At 42.1% G+C, this 17,359-nt stretch overlaps 2 protein-coding genes across 4 annotated transcripts in view; one reads left to right on the plus strand and one right to left on the minus strand.

Annotated features, from left to right (window-relative positions):
• Positions 1 to 7,484, plus strand: part of LOC120032227 (rho GTPase-activating protein 26-like) — a 116,003-nt gene extending 108,519 nt beyond the window's left edge. Inside the window, exons 21-24 of one of the 2 annotated variants that reach the window (XM_038978222.1) lie at positions 2,996 to 3,031; positions 3,471 to 3,566; positions 4,394 to 4,485; positions 6,374 to 7,484. In XM_038978222.1, the coding sequence (XP_038834150.1) occupies positions 2,996 to 3,031; positions 3,471 to 3,566; positions 4,394 to 4,485; positions 6,374 to 6,462 (313 nt within the window). In that variant the 3' untranslated portion in view covers positions 6,463 to 7,484. The remainder of the gene's footprint in view (positions 1 to 2,995; positions 3,032 to 3,470; positions 3,567 to 4,393; positions 4,486 to 6,373) is intronic. The other variant, XM_038978230.1, reaches the window with a different exon arrangement.
• Positions 7,485 to 11,617: 4,133 nt separating this feature from the next.
• LOC120032240 (glucocorticoid receptor-like) overlaps positions 11,618 to 17,359 on the minus strand; it is a 103,988-nt gene continuing 98,246 nt past the window's right edge. For both annotated transcript variants that reach the window (XM_038978243.1, XM_038978251.1), the window contains exons 9-10: positions 14,033 to 14,190; positions 11,618 to 13,492 (exon numbers count right to left, since the gene is read on the minus strand). In XM_038978243.1, the coding sequence (XP_038834171.1) occupies positions 13,319 to 13,492; positions 14,033 to 14,190 (332 nt within the window). In that variant the 3' untranslated portion in view covers positions 11,618 to 13,318. The remainder of the gene's footprint in view (positions 13,493 to 14,032; positions 14,191 to 17,359) is intronic.

Below are 17,359 nucleotides of genomic sequence, written 5' to 3' on the forward strand. Positions count from 1 at the left end.
CCTGTACCTTTTGCAGAATATCAGTCTGTCCCTGATGTTTTTCCTGGAGAGAAGTGCCTTCTTTGCTGCCCTTCTTGACACCAGGCCATCCTCCAAAGTTGTCGCCTCACTGTGCGTGCAGATGCACTCACACCTGCCTGCTTCCATTCCTGAGCAAGCTCTGTACTGGCGGTGCCCTGATCCCGCAGCTGAATCAACTTTAGGAGACGGTCCTGGCTTTTTTGGACTTTCTTGGGCGCCCTGAAGCCTTCTTCACAACAATTGAACCGCTCTCCTTGAAGTTCTTGATGATCCGATAAATGGTTGATTTAGGTGCAATCTTACTGGCAGCAATATCCTTGCCTGTGAAGCCCTTTTTGTGCAAAGCAATGATGACGGCACGTGTTTCCTTGCAGGTCACCATGGTTGACAGAGGAAGAAGAATGATTCCAAGCACCACCCTCCTTTTGAAGCTTCCAGTCTGTTATTCGAAATCAATCAGCATGACAGAGTGCTCTCCAGCCTTGTCCTCGTCAACACTCACACCTGTGTTAACGAGAGAATCACTGACATGATGTCAGCTGGTCCTTTTGTGGCAGGGCTGAAATGTAGTGGAAATGTTTTTTTGGGATTCAGTTCATTTGCATGGCAAACAGGGACTTTGAAATTAATTGCAATTCATCTGATCACTCTTCATAACATTCTGGAGTATATGCAAATTGCCAGCATACAAACTGAGGCAGCAAACTTTGTGAAAATTTATATTTGTGTCGTTCTCAAAACTTTTGGCCACGACTGTAATTTGTCGCTTGTGAGCTCGATAGATTAGTAAATATTTTAGAAGAAGTGTGGGTCATCCTTATTTGGACCATATAGATTAATTAACCACATTTTTTTAATCTTCCAATAGCATATTTAAAATGATCCACCTTACTTTGAGACTTAGCGGAAAGCACTATATATAGTAGATACAAACCAGCATTATTGTGTTATCAGTGTTGAAATGTATGCTCTGTGTAATGTAGAGCTCATAGATCATAGGAGGCCAATGTCTAATGCGGCCACAAATAAACACAGTTCCAGCATTTAGAACCAAGATGGTTCCAGAGAAATTCCAGTGAGCAGAGAATGACGTCTGCACAGCATCATTATGTGGTCAACAGAGAGATGGAAACCTCCTGTATCAAATTTAATACTAGCTTTCAAGTGCATCACTGTACCCTACTCCATAATGTAGCCATAATGGCCCAGTAAAATAGTAGCTAGTGTACAGAAATAAATGTCCATAATGTAGCCATAATGGCCCAGTAAAATAATAGCTAGTGTTCAGAAATAAATGTCCATAATGTAGCCATAATGGCACAGTAAAACAGTAGCTAGTGTACAGAAATAAATGGCCATTGAAAGAGTATCACAAAATGCCTGACGAATTGCCAGCAAGGTACTGTAGTGTATTTATCAAAATAAACATGACATCTATTGGTGATTGTATGTCCCGCCATCCCCTTCCTGTGTTCTCCCTATTCATGCAACAAGGCACCCTGAGCAGTAATATCCTGCATTACATTTGACCAGAGGCAGCTGAGTAACCTAGGGCAGTCATTTTTATTTAGTCTGGCAGTGTTGAAACCCCATCTTATAAAGCTCTCTGGGCCTGGCACTATGTAATTTAATGATGTTGTCGAGATTGATGGAGTCTGTAAAAAAAAGCGTGGGATCAATTTCATTAAGCCAGCTCAGGGGTAGCGTGCCGCTCTGGGAGGAGGAGGAGAAATGTGCTGCTAGGCTAGAGATATACAGTGGTGTTGAAAGATGCATTCAGAAGACGCTGCTTTACATAAAACATGGTAGACAAACAAAGGGAGAGATGTACCTGATGTAGATTAAATTAATAAAAATTAATAAAAATCTTTAAAAACAAATACTAAACAATTGATCTGTACACCTTGGTATGTGATTTAGTGTGTTTGAGTTCATTACTAAATTACTTAATGTCATCACCATGGCAACACTTGCTGGAATCACTGAAGAGGGATCAGGTGCAGCCTATAAATAATGAGATTGATGCGTATGAATTCAATTATCCTTGATCTGTACATCGATGGCTATATATTGGGAACCCATATAGGCTACCTATAGATTCTATGGTGTACTTATTGAAATCAATGGTCTCCACACTGTTAGTGAATGGTGTTGTGCTCTCTGAAAGACCTCTACTAATTGGGGTTGTAGAGTGTAAAGTGGTGTGCTGCTCTAGTGTCGGGTCTCAACCCACAGTGAGCTCTGTGTGGGTGCTGGGAACCCTCTCTCCCCTGTCCTCTCCTGCTCTCCACCACCACCTCTCATGTTGGCAATCTTGACAGGGCCCATCCCCATGTCACCGCCTTCACTGACGGATGGAGTAGGTTGCATGTCGATATCACACTCCCGAGGAGAGAGAGAGAGAAAGAATAATATATGACTGTGCACTGGCTGGAAGATGGACTTCCAAGTGGTTTGCAGTGAATCTCCCAGCTCCATTGCTGGGAAGGAGGGATGACTGGGGGGAGAGAGGGATGGAGAGATGACTGAGAGGATGAGGGATGACGACCCGTACTATTCTCCACTCTATTTCTATTCTGTTTGGCAGTGGTGCTCATGCTCTAACACATACCAACAAACAAACTCTTCATTGAATGGTGACTAGCTCGCAGCCATCTAGCCACATGCCTGCTATGTTGGTGTATCCGTGTGGCCTGGGGCATTTCACGCAGGGCAGATTGGGTCAGTGAGTTTGCTGAAGGGTGTTATGTTGCAGCAGGCAAAGCTAGCTATGTGGAAGCTATGCGGAAAGTGTTATTCGTGGTCTGCACTGTTGTCACTGATGGGCGTGTTTCTAAATCTGACAGCACCTACTGTGTAGAAGCACAGTGCCCATATATTAAATATAGGCTTCAGCCTGCCTTATATAACCACTGTATTCAACTGTAATGTGAAGCAGCATGACTAACTCGATCTCCTCCTTTTGTGACTCCAGGCTGAACCCAAAGAGCCGCACCAGTATCCCAATGAGGTATGGATGTGTTCTTCACGCCCTTTCGTCACTAACCAATGACGCAAATCCATCACAAATAACACGACAATTCAGTTATTGCATGAGGCAAGATGTGTCTGTGCAGTCACAATAACACATCACCTAGCATCAGTATTGCAAGCACTTACCAGTTCCAACTCCCCCCCCCACACATACTGATCTATAATTAAAATGCACCCTGATCACAATCAGATATATTTGATCACAGATGCCATCAAACTACAACCACTCTAGTGTAGTGGGAATTGTCATCATATAAAACCAACAAAGAACAACCAAATTCCAGCTGATGATTAGTTCCACTTGATGCCTGTATGTGGCCTGTCCAGTTTGCCTCACGTCCCTGCACTCGATACTGGGTATAGCCACTTCATGCTGTCACTGTAGTCATTGTGGCTGTTGTTTGTGTGTCTCTCAGCCCAGCCTCACCGCGCTCCCCCTCCTGGCCGATGTTCTCTGCATCCTCCAGCCCCCAGCCGGCCTCCTCCACCTCCAGTGACTCCTCCCCCATCAGGTGTGTCACCACGACACGCCAACTCTGCCCACCACTCCAGCTTCGCTCGCACCTCCTAACCACAATGCTAATCCTGGAGCTTTGCACTGCAGCACGCCCTCCTCTTCTCCCCCACCACCGTGCATGATAACTGACGGGCAGTTCCTGATCACTCTGAGGCTTACCCTTTTCACACTATCCTGCCAACTTGAACGGCACTGTACTAGCTCGGATTCATTATTTCCTTCCCAACAAGAATCCAGCAACTACGGCAGATGTGTAACCAGGCCCTCAAAGTACAGCTTGGCTCAGCTCAGTAGTGTGAAAAAGGTATTAGTAACGTGGATCAAGGGCTCATCTTTGGTTAATGCACTTTACAGCCAGTCGATCAGACTTCCAAAGGTTTCTATGCATGTAGCCAGGTAATTCAGATGAACTCCAGATTATAAATACCTTGAGTCAGGTCTAGACAGGTTTAGAATAACCTTGGGCCATTTTCTTGGAAGCTGTGTAAATATCTGTCGGAAAATAAGTCTACTGACGGTAAATCTTGCAGCCAGATTTATAGCATAATTCGTTGCTGCATTTTGCTTTACAAGGACATATTTTCTTGTCCAACTATATAAATGTATTTATATGGCCGATGATTATGGGGGAAAAGTGAATTGTAGGCACACCGAGACTTTCCATACGGGAGCAATGATGATGTTATGAGACACTGATACAGTCGGTGCTTTACCTTTCATTGCTCCCAAGAGATAGTTAGGAGTGGAGGGACACTCAAAGTGCCCAATGTGATATCCTGGTGAGTTGGATTATAACATGTCATTCTCTCTCTCCCTTTTTAGTGGGCCAGGCAGGAAGGCTAGGGCCCTCTACGCCTGCAAGGCAGAGCACATCTCTGAGCTCTCATTCATCGCAGGGACCATCTTTGAAAATGGTGAGTATGGACCACTGTGACTGTTATATAAGTGAAAAATGTGGGATGGTATTATTCTAAAACCTTACATTGGTTGGTCAGATGAGAAATGAACCATGGGCTTTCGCTGGCCTGCAATGTGAGTATTCCTCCCTCTTCTTCATCCTCCCTGGTACCAGTGTGTGGTGGAGGAGGAGCAGCAGCAAGGAGGGCCAGGCTGAGGCTTGTCATTACCTTGCCTTACCTTTTTTTTATCTTCTCCAGGGATGAATCTGATCCTAGCCAGGCTTCCAGGGTCCAGTGATCCGCTCGTACCTTATCTTAATTGTCCCGCAACCACAGTGATTTACACTGAATCACGTCTCTGTCTTCATTTTTTTTCTCCAATGTTCTTATAAAAACCACATTACATTTAAAAATAATAATAATATTAAAGCTAGCTGAGGAGATTTGCCTCTCGCCGATCAGAATGGCATTTACTGTAGACAGAGGTGCAATTTGAGCGAGTAGGGTTATAGATGAAAATAGTTATTTCGATTTGATGAAATACACTGTGTGAATGTCAAAACTCAGTGTAGCCTGTCTTCACAGGTCTCTTAGTACCAGAAGGATTATAGTGTATATCTGGTTGTGTCCAGGGTCTTATGCTTAGGGAACAGCCACACACCCACACAGGTTGCTGAGGTGCAGGAAGAAAGATGGAAAAATTATTGAATGAGGCCCTGGTCAAAAGTAGTGCACTATATAGGGCAGGGGTTGGCAACAGGTGGCCCGTGAGCCAAAACCAGCCCATGAGAGATTTTAGTTTTGGTGCAAAAAATAAATAAAAATCAATTTCATTTAGTAAATCTGTTCACCAAGTATTCCCATGAATAAAAATAGATATATGATCGTGTCTCAATATAATCAAGGTATGAAATTGTTATTTTCAAATACACTAAGCCTTTTTGGGCTTAGTTGTGGTCAATTTGCTGCGTACAAATTAAATATAATTATGTTCCGGCCCCCCGACAAATTGTCCTGCGGGTGAATCTAGTTGCCTAGCCCTGATATTGGGGATAGGGTCCCATTTGGGGCACACCCTAGGTCCATAGCTCTGGGGAGGGTTTGCCGAAGCCTTCCTAGCTACAGTTCCTAGCTACCAAAACAAGACTAGGGGCTCTATTCAATCCGTATCGTGGAAATTCAGTGTTACAGTGTGATTGAAATTTAAAGGCAATGTTCCCACATTAGCGCTGACTGCATTCACGGCAAACGCTGCAGATGTCAGCTCAATAGGAAATGACCTTTACATTTCTGTAACTAATCTGTAACTCTTCAGCGATACATATTGAATAGAGCCCTATGTCATTCAAGACCTAATTGAGAGTTTACACATTCATTTGTTTGCAAAAGTCTCTGAGTAACCTGTCATTTATTAGTCGCTATATTTGATTTGTTCAAAATGTTTTGGGAAAAATATATATAGAAAACACAGGCTAAATGTACTGAGACATTTACACTTTTAATTACCCATTTAAGTACTTTTAGTTGTCATTTCAATGACCCCTTATGTAAATTCTATCTATAGCCAGCCCGATATGGCTCTTCAGGTTTCACACGTCATACTAGCTTGGGTTATTTCAGGAAGAGGGTGGTTTGGGGTCTCAGTGCTGCAAGGGGTCACAGTTGTACACTGGGGTCTTGTTCATCCTATACCGCCTTCACAAAAAGGTACGCAGCGGTGTGTGTTGCCCCTTCTCCCATTCTTCCCAAAGCCACCAGAGTGCAACCATCCCAGTTGTCAGTAGCCATTCACCTTATGGATCTCTGCTTTCAAATGGGGACTCTCTAATGTCCTGTAGAATAACGCATGGCAGTTAATTGTGGAGAACAGCTAAGCTATGTGCATCTGTCGCTGGTCCCTTAGTTCATCCCTCGAGGGAGCCTGGCTGGCTGGAAGGCATCCTAGACGGCAGGAAGGGCCTGATTCCAGAGAACTACGTGGAGTTTCTGTAGCCCTGGACCAGGACTGTACTGGACTGGGGAGACCACGCAGTTGCACTGTGCCCCTACAACTTATTGGAAGAGTCTGGAGTACAGAGCGCTTCCTGCTGTGCATGGTCATGAATCTGGAATTCAGCAGCAGACTGATGTGTGTGTGTGTGTGTGTGCATGCATGAGATGCATTGAGTTGTTGCGACGAAGGCTCATTCCCATATTCAGACAGTCCTTGTGTCATTAAAATGCACTGCCACTTCTTTTAGCGTCTTCTATTATCAGTTGGGAGGGACTTCAGAAGACGTTTTAGTTTTGGGATACGAAAAGGGGAAAAGTTCAATCTGCAGCCCTACTTCTCTTCCAGTGTACAGTACGGTCTGTAGGAATGAAGATGATTGTATAGGGAGCTTTCATCTCTAAATGATGGGGGGTGTTTTTCATTGAACACTGCTATAAATGTGAGCACTTGCTGCCTTGCCCGGTATTCCCCTAGACAAGACAGAACACAACTGCTGTTTACCTACCTGCACATTATAGAGGTGGGAGCATCCTGAATGTCTTTACTCCCTGTTCGACAGATTTTGTAATAGCTATTGTTTTTGCTCAGAACTACTAGGTGAAATTGTCTCGATAAACCTGGAAAGGAAGTTAACCGAACTGTTTTCATTTAGGACAAAAACTATTTTTTTGTATTTTTTTTCCCATCTCTTAACATGTATATAAATGGGGAGTGTTATGTGAAACTAGACTACTTTGTTCATATGTAAGCCTCGTATTTATAATAATTTTCAAAGATGAGATCCCGAACTGTATTCTTTTGGGGTGTAATAACATTTGTAAATACATGACATTTGATAAGATCAAATTTTTTAACTAGCAAATTTTATATTTTGTATTGTAGCATACTAAGTTAATTTTAGCATCTCAGTTGCTAAATTTGTCGTCATTTGGTTCATGGCCATTGGGAGCCTTAATATTCTTTCTGATCAAATAAATCATGAACAAGGTTGTACAGAATTTCATCTATTAAAGATAAACAAACTGGCAGTGCTGTCCTAGTTTCTTCATGTCTCGGTGCCTTGGATTTTATAGACCTGTTCTGAGTAATGCTAACCCTACTTCATACAACGGGTGGGTCTAATCATGAATGCTGAATGGTTAAAAAACACATTCCAGCCGGCGTCTACTCAACAAGTTACCACCGGCTAAATCTATGACGTTGAAATGCCTATTTACTCTGTTCCATCTGATTGCGCAATCTACTGTCTCATCATCCCAGCCAGGCAATTTAAATACTAGATCTACACTGTAAAAAGCATCTAGACATTATCACCCATTTCTTTTAGACTAGCATTTGATTTTCAGGAGATTTGTATTAACCTTGCTGTCTGTCTCGCTGACATGTTGCAACATTGTTTCAATATTGAAATTCGATCTCCATCTGTCGCAAGACACACCTGGGTCATATTCATTAGGCACCAAACAGAACAAAACGGACTATGGGCTCGATTCAATAGCACGATTGAAATGTAAAGGTAATTTTCAATTGAGCTGACATATGCAGCATTTACGGGGAATGCAGTCTCTGTGAACGTGCGAACATTGCCTTTAAATTTCAATCGTGCTATACCGCAGATCTTCCTCTATGGTTTGAATCAAGGGACCACCTGAAGATGTTCAATAGGAACCCCCCCCCAAAAAAAAACGTTGGGTTGCAAAATGTTGATACATTGTGCCTGACTAAATATGACAGAATAGGATTGTGATTACAGAGCTGGCTGAGATAAAAGCGACACTTCACCGGAATAAAAAATGTGCCTCATAATGGACGTTGTAGATTCCCTGTTAGCATGCTCCAGATAACACACCTCCTATCCATGACCTCAGACTTCAAACAAGCTATGTTAGCAATGTATGGTGCGTTCAAGAGAACTGGGAAGGGGGGGGGGGGGAAACTAGCTCTGACTGGGAAAAATTGTCAGTGATTTTCAGGTCGGATGAGTTGGAGCTCTAGGATGATGCCAGAGTTCCCGACTTGTAATTTGAGTTGGATGACCATTCAAAACCATTGGAGCTCGTTTTTCCAAGTACCCAGTTGTCTTGAAAGCACCAGTAATTCCTTAAACACAGAGCATAGGCTTACGGTCATTTCTCAAGTGGTGAACAGGTTCCCAGCCCCAGAAGGTTTTTGACAGGGAGTCAAAACATTTTCATAATATACAGTGGTATGGAAATTTGACTTTTTTTCAGCTCTTTTTGACTTTTATGTACATCTGACGCATTTGATGTCATCCAGCACAGTTAAGAAAAAATTGTCATCCATCAAGACATATTTGGAGACCTTAGAAATTACTTGTGAATGAGAAACCCTTTATTTTAGATTTATATGGAGAAACAACTGATAACCATCGGAGGTCATGAAGCGAAGCTAGAGCACCCAACCAAAGAACTACACAGATATTTTAGTCAGGAGAAAATATCGACATTGACTACAGAAGAGGTGTAATACAGAGGTAATACATTTTTTTTTTTAACAAATACACAACATATTCTTTACATTGGATTACATTTACAGAACTGAAATACGAACAACAGACTTTAATGAAAGCCATATACCAGTGAAATATGATCTGCCCTTAATCTTTGAAGATAATATTTGTATGTATTTTATACAGAAAATAGACTTTGTCAACTAGTATGAAGTTGAAACGAGGTAGTGAATGAACATTATAGATTATTTTAGGCAGTTTGTGGTGCGTAGACCAGGAAATAAGGAAAGTCAAAGACTGAGTGACGACCTTCCTCATTTCCTATTCATTATGAAACGTGGTAGTGCAAATTCTCTCCGGGTAGATTACGTTCAAACACAGTTTTTACCTAAAAAAAAACATTTAAAAAACCAAACATTTGAAGCGACTGGTTAATTCTCACAGCAATATACAAAAGACCAAAGCCTAGACCATTACAAAATATTTTAAAATAAAATAATAAGCACTATAATTGGATAATAAGTGCTACTGTAAATGTAACTGCTCGAATACTTATGTTCTCTCTGCTTTGGTCACTCTGTTGTACTATACAAAATATACTCCAGTCCCTCTTCCCCTCCCAATACCCTGATTTTCTAATTTCCTAAAACACAGTGCTTTCATAGTCTTTCCCATTGATTTATATAATTTATAGTTACTTACAAGTCAGACATGTTTTAACAATGTCTAAGTACATATGCAATACATCCAAAGAAAAATAAAATAATGACCGTCTTACTCATCCAATGTACAAAAATACTGAGTAAAATGATTCATATCAAAGAGGATCAAACTGATATTGAAAATAGTATTTTTTAAAAGAAACCCATTTTCTAAAACATCGATAGTTAAGTTGTCCTGAATTTAAACCCAATTTTTATGGCTCTTGGTCTCCCTTTCGCAAGGCTTTAAGTCTAACTTTCTTTCCCTTTAAAAAAAAAAAAAAGATAGGGACATACAGGTATGTAAAATTATTCTGTCAAAAGTTGTCATGAAACATGTTATAGTCAAGAAACTGCTTTACTTTCATGAGATATGTTATGCTACTGTATGTACATCTATGGCAATGCAGTGATCATTAGGATGTGATCAAGCTGGTTTGTCCAATTGAAAACCAGAACTGAGACAAAGTCCTCTGTAAAACTTGTATGAGAAAGTATTCCAAAATATGTCAATCTCCCCCCCAAAATACACGATAGACACATACAGGGAACGCATACAGAGAGGAGCACCAGGGGATCCTTCTCACATGGTCATTCCACAAAATAGTCCAAATTGGTGGTGAAATGAAAAATAAAAAAATAAAAACAGATAAGTGGTGTGTGCATATGTATTCACCCCCTTCGCTAGGAAGCCCCTAAATAAGATCTGGTGCAACCAATTACCTTCAGAAGTCACATAATTAATTAAATAAAGTCCACTTGTGTGCAATCTAAGTGTCATATGATCTGTCACATGATCTGAGTAGATATACACCAGTTCTGAAAGGCCCCAGACTCTGCAACACCACTAAGCAAGGGGCACCACCAAGCACCATGAAGACCAAGGAGCTCTCCAAACAGGTCAGGGACAAAGTTGTGGAGAAGTACAGATCAGGGTTGGGTTATAAAAAAATATCAGAAACTTTCAACATCCCACAGAGCACCATTAAATCCATTATTAAAAAATGGAAAGAATATGGCACCACAACAAACCTGCCGAGAGAGGGCCCCCCACCAAAACTCATGGACCAGGCAAGGAGGGCATTAATCAGACGCAAACAAAGAGCAAAGATAACCCTGAAGGAGCTGCAAAGTTCCACAGCGGAGATTGGAGTATCTGTACATAGGACCACTTTAAGCCATATACTCCACAGAGCTGGGCTTTACGGAAGAGTGGCCAGAAAAAAGCCATTGCTTAAAGAAAAAAATAAGCAAAAAGGTTTGGTGTTTGCCAAAAGGCATATGGGAGACTCCCCAAACATATGGAAGAAGGTACTCTGGTCAGATGAGACTAAAATTTAGCTTTTTGGCCATCAAGGAAAACGCTATGTCTGGTGCAAACCCAACACCTCACATCATCCCGAGAACACCATCTGTGGATGTTTTTCATCAGCAGGGACTGGGAAATTGGTCAGAATTGAAGGAATGATGGATGGCGCTAAATACAGGGAAATTCTTGAAGGAAACCTGTTTCAGTCTTCCAGAGATTTGAGACTGGGACGGAGGTTCATCTTCCAGCAGGACAATGACCCTAAGCATACTGCTAAAGCAACACTCAAGTGGTTTAATGGAAAACATTTACGTTTCTTGGAATGGCCTAGTCAAAGCCCAAACCTCAATCCAATTGAGAATATGTGGTATGAGTTAAAGATTGCTGTAAACCAGCAGAAGCCATCTAACTTGAAGGCGCTGGAGCAGTTTTTCCTTGAAGAATGGGCAAAATCCCAGTGGCTAGATGTGCCAAGCTTATAGAGACATACCCCAAGAGACTGGGGTATGACTGGGGACTGTAAATGCTGCAAAAGGTGGCTCTACAAAGTATTGACTTTGGGGGGGTGAATAGTTATGCACACTCAAGTTTTCAGTTTTTTTGTCATATTTCTTGTTTGCTTCACAATAAAAATATTTTGCATCTTCAAAGTGGTAGGCATGTTGTGTAAATCAAATGATACAAACACCCCAAAAATCTATTTTAATTCCCAGTTGTAAGGCAACAAAATAGGAAAAATGCCAAGGGGGTGAATACTTTCGCAAACCACTGTAACAATGTTATGTCAACTAATGTGAGAGGATGGCTAAATAAATTCTGTGTAACAATTACACAGTTCTGCTGTTTTTTCCATTTCATATTTTGAATAAGAATTGACAAAATCTGCGGTTTGGCACTAGAATAATACATACAGGTGACTTTTAAACCATCATGATGATGCAAAATGCAATATCATCATGATGATGTGGCAAGTGACACGTTGATTCTTGAAAATCCTACATCTTGAAAACTTGACTGGTGACATGCAAATCATTTTGGGACTGTTTCAACAGTAGACCAATGAAAAAAACAAAACAAAATATCACTTGAGTGGATTTTTCTTTTAAGCTTGGGTAATTTAAGAATTTGTTTGAAACTCCCAGAGAATAGTGACTGTGCGTATGCTCTTTAAAATTCAGCTTGACGGATCATATAAAAGATACATACGTTTTAATATCATATGAACAAACAAATGTGTTCAGGCCGTTTCCTTTTTGCGCTCTCTCACTCACATATACACACCAATCATATGATCATTAACCAATTCTGCAAACTCCCATCCCATCTCCCTAGCCCAATGCTGCCCTTTTCATTTAACTCGCAAATCATGGATGGTTTTAAGATGGAGTCTTGCTTTTATCATGAAGACAACCTATTACATACATAAAAGTTGATCTGATCTTTTTTTTCTCTTACTGTTGAATTATGATGTACTACAGGGTTTCCCAAACTCGGTCCTGGGGTCCCCCCTGGGTGCACTTTTCGTTTTTTCTCTAGCACTACACAGCTGATTAGAATAGTCAAAGCTTCATGATGAGTTGGTTATTTGAATCAGCTGTGTATTCCTAGGGCAAAAACCAAAACATGGACCCAGGGGGGCCCATTACTGACTGGGGAACCCTGATATACTGTCTGTGACATACGCTCAGACATGGGCAGGAACCTTCTATTCAACCTAATGTTTGAGCATAACAACTGCTGAAAGGTTGCGGAGAATGGAATTGAACATATTGTTGGTTTTATTATTTACTGTACACTTCACTTCTGGGGATCATTTAACTACACATTTTAGAAAATAAACATGGCTGCTTAGAAAGAGAACAGACACAAATACATACAAAGGTGTTTATATTAAATTCCTATGCAAAATACTTGCTTTTGACAGTTTGAGAAAAATGGCTATGGAAAGCTTGTAAAGCTAAAAAAAAAAGGCACGTTTTCCCTTTTCTGATATTCTTGCGTAAACGTTTCAGCGGTCTGTGCATGCATTAAATCAATAGAAAATATTCTTCTCTTTTTGTTGTTAAAATTTGATTCCTCCAATCTCACAATAATCAAGTCTTTTGAAGTGATTCACGGTCTAAACGCGATTCTAGAACAGTTGAATCCTTGTTTCATCCAGAAGGGTCAGTTAGTTTGTTGCCATGTCGCTCATGGTCAGTGTCAATCTTACACTCCTGTTCTCTCTCTTTTTCACATTCTCTCTCTACCCAAGTCCTCTGGGAACCAATTTGAGTGCACACTCTCACTACATTAATCCGTACTGGTAGGGGACCTGGTGGGACGTCTGCAGGGAAAACAGGTTGGTCTGGCTGGCGAGAGGGGAGGCTGGGGTTTTAAGGCATTGTGTCATGGTTTAAGGCATGATGAAACAGAAGCGGCTTGACACTCCCATCTTTGAATTTTGGTATCTGGTTGCTGATGATCTCGGCCAGCATTTCAGGGAACTCCACACTAAGGGATTTATTCACAAAAGTGTAAAAGCAGATCTGCAGGAGGCCCCCCACCATCTGTGGAAACAACCAGGTATTTTTTAGAGGTCTTTCAATAAGAGCACAATGGCAACAACAGCGCAACATGCCAGGGTGCGTAGCTACAGTTTGGTAGAGCACACACTATGTCAAACCACTCATTGATGCCATGATGAACAACTTTGATATTGATAGCATAGCTGGAAAATTAAGCTTGTAATACATTCTAATGGTCTCATCTCTAACTTAAGAGGTTCACAAATACACACACAAAAAAAAACAGTCTTGCTTGCTCTTAATACATATTGGATCTCTAACAGGTATTCAAGTCACACTCTTCCAGACTTGACTCCCTGATATAAGGTACTCCAACCAAAAGGAAACAGGTTGATTTATTGGTATGCTGACGAGTAGAAGAGGGGATGAGTATGCATGTACGCTCATTCATTTAATTTTCTTTGTGTTTATTAAGCCAGGATAGTCCTGGGTTCCATAACTACCTGGAAAACGTCGGCAAGTGTTACTGAGTGTTGCTGAATGCTGTTGTGTGGCTGTGGGAGCAGGTGGGCTCAAACTCACCTCCTGCATGGAGTCCAGTAGCTTAGTGAGTTGGTAGAACCTCTGCCAGTTCTGGCTGGAGTTCTCTTCCCGCTTGACGATGGCCTTCCCCAGCTCCTTGATGTAGGTCATGCGGATCTCATCAAACACAGCCTGGCTCTTCAATCCATCCTTTGGTACTGTGGGGGGAACAAGCAGACATAACATCTTACTCATCGTGCATGATTTGTTTTAGTAGGCAATGCACGTCAATATAGTCCTCACGTCTCTGTCGTTACAAAAAGGCATAATAAAGAGTTTTGGATGTCAAGGACGCAACCTCACTCAGTCAACCAATATTCACACAATAGAAACTCTGACATTGTTAGGTTAGGCCAGGAAGGAGTCTTTCAGTTTTTACCCAGTCTCCCAGTCTGAACACTGCCCGTTATCCTGCCACTAACGTCTCGCCACTACCGTCTCATACAAACCACCCTCCGTCCCATCACAACCACACTTAGGTATATGGAAAATATGCAAAACCACAGGTAACAATGGGTTTTATGAGGCCCCATTCTTCCCTGATGAGAGCCAGATGAAGGATCTACCCTGGACTGAAGGGTTCTGGGATCTTGGACTTGGGCCCAGGCAAAACTGCACTCAATGGACAAGAGATTATGCAAAACAACACAGGAGGTAAAAGGTAAAATACTCTCCAATTGTCTTATCAGATGAGAGATACAAACTGGCTTTCTCCTGTATATTTTTCTGGTTTGGATGTAGCTAATGATGTCCTTTTCTCAAACATGAAAGAGAAGGATTTTATGCCTCCAGTCTAGAATAACTGACAAATGACTATTTACTAATGGTGCAACGGATCACAAAACTCACGGTTCAGATCACGGTTTTGAGTCACGGATCGGATCAGCCCCCCCCCCCAAAAAAAGTGAGACAAATATAACTTTGCTTTCCATTTATTACTTAAAGAACACTTAAAGCAAGGAACTTTTCAATGTTTAAATAAAATCTTAAAAATAAAATATTCAATGCGCAATTGTTAAATTAAAGTGCTATATGAGGCATGATACCTTTGAACAATAGTGAATGAAAAAAAATAGCCTGTGTCAACATAAAAAAAAAGTCAAAAAAGAAAGAAAGCAAAGCAGACCTGAGCATATAACTTCAAATTATTTAAAAAAAAAATGAGGATGTCTACATTGTCTGGGGAGAGGGTAGACCTCTTTGCAGTCACTATGTCCCCTGTCGTGGAGAACACCCTCTCGCTAGGAACTGAAGTGCCAGGCACAGCCAGGTAGCATCTTGCCATCATGGCAATGTGAGGTTATTTACACGCATTGCTTTTCCACCATGCCAGTGGATCACCACTGGAATGCTGCTTGCTGCCTTGTAGGATGCCACCTCCTCTTTGATGGTGTTGGCAAACGTTTTTCCTGTGTCCTTGCTCGCAAAGGTCTCCCCGAAAAGCTCCTTCATGGCCAAATTATTTTGGAGGAGATTTCTGAGTCTGCTCTGTTGCTTGACCCTGCAAAAAAAAATACTTGATCTATTAAACTACCTAATTATTTATTTTCATATTTCATAGAACTATAATTGTGGCAATAACATTTAATAAAATATATTATTATTCTAAATAAAACATGGATGATTCTAATAGCAATAGCATAGACTAAGATTAGACTGCAGTATATTTAAGTAATTCACTCATTTGTTTTTTTTACCTCTTCAGTGGCCACAATCTCAGTGGTGAGATCACTATGTCCTCCGGCGTAGGACAGGGTCTAGATGAGACAGGGACTTGAAGCTTGGATCCAGTGCAGTAGATCTATGAAGGTAGTCCTGTACATTAGGGGGGTATCTGGGGTTCAGGTCATCTAATGGCAGCCTTGACATCTCTAGTGATGGTGCTGTCTTCCTCACTTGGGGCCATGGATTGTAGAATCCTTGTTTTCAGAGGTAGCATCATGGACACAGACGGTGCAGTTCCAGTGCTCAATAGGGTTGTAACCGTTTTGAGGCGTTTGAGCACCTGGAGGACCTCCTCTGCCACTTTCACATCATCATCAGACAAGGTGACGATGTCTTCATTTTTTTTTCAGGGTCTTGTCTGTCAGTGCAGCGTATACAGCTGCCTGCTGCTCAAGATAGCGCTCCAACATGTCATAAGTGGAGTTCCATCTTGTTGTGACATCGTGTATGAGGTTGTGGGTCGGTAGCTGTAGCATTTCTTGCTTGATCTTAAGCACATGAGCGGCTGTTGTGCTTCGGTGGAAAAAGAAACCACCTTCCTGATCCTCCCAAGGAGGCGGTCCATCTGGTTCACTGAGATTCCCCTTCGGGATGCTAAATTGATCACATGTGCAAAGCAAGCTACCTGTGGCACCAGTCCAGCTTCTATCACTGCACTTACTTGGTTCTTGCATTATCTGTGGTGGTTGGGATATTGCTATTGGGCCTCTCTAGCCTCCACTCTGCTCCTAGCAGTACCTGCGCCATATTTGTGCCTGTGTGACAGGAGGTGGCGTGTCTGTAGCACCAGACTTCGCATCTGCCACTCCTCTGTGGTGTAGTGAGCAGTCACAGTTACGTAGCTTTCCGTTGCCCTGGAGGTCCACCTGTCTGTGGTGAGGGCAACAGAGGATGCCTTGGATAATTCATCGACAATTTTGATCCTTTCCTTTTCATAAAGATCTGGCACGATCTTCATACTGAAGTGGGTGCGGTGCGCGAAGGGATTTCGTAGCGTGGCTCAAGCACTTTCACCATATTTTTAAACCCTTTGTTTTCCACAACAGAGTACGGCCTCATGTCTGCAACGATAAACATCCCAATAGATTTGGTGATGGCTTTAGCCCGGTCTGATTATGCAGCAAAGGGCTGCTTAAATGCCGTGGTGAGAAGTTGTTGTCTCTTGGCTGACTTGGCTCCCGTCACTGACCCACCAGGGTGATGACGCTTTAAATGTGTGGCCACGCTCGATGTATTTCCATGATCAGCTTTGTTGTGGCACAATGCCTACACACCGTAATGGTGACCTCCAGTGCGCCTCCACGGCCCAGTGTATACTGTGCCTGCCCCCAGACCCAGGCCTCCTGTATGTCTCCCCAGCCTGGTAAGTCCAGTGGCAGCTCCACGCACCAGGCTGCCAGTACATCTCCTCAGTTCGTTGAGACCTGTTCCGGCTCAACGGAGGAAGCCTCCAGTGATGATCCATGGCACGAAGCCTCCAGTGATGATCCATGGCACGAAGCCTCCAGTGATGATCCATGGCACGAAGCCTCCAGTGATGATCCATGGCACGAAGCCTCCAACGAGGGTCCCCAGTCCGAAGCCTCCAGTGATGATCCATGG

The sequence above is a fragment of the Salvelinus namaycush genome, chromosome 3, assembly GCF_016432855.1.
Source record: "Salvelinus namaycush isolate Seneca chromosome 3, SaNama_1.0, whole genome shotgun sequence".
NCBI lineage: Eukaryota > Metazoa > Chordata > Actinopteri > Salmoniformes > Salmonidae > Salvelinus > Salvelinus namaycush.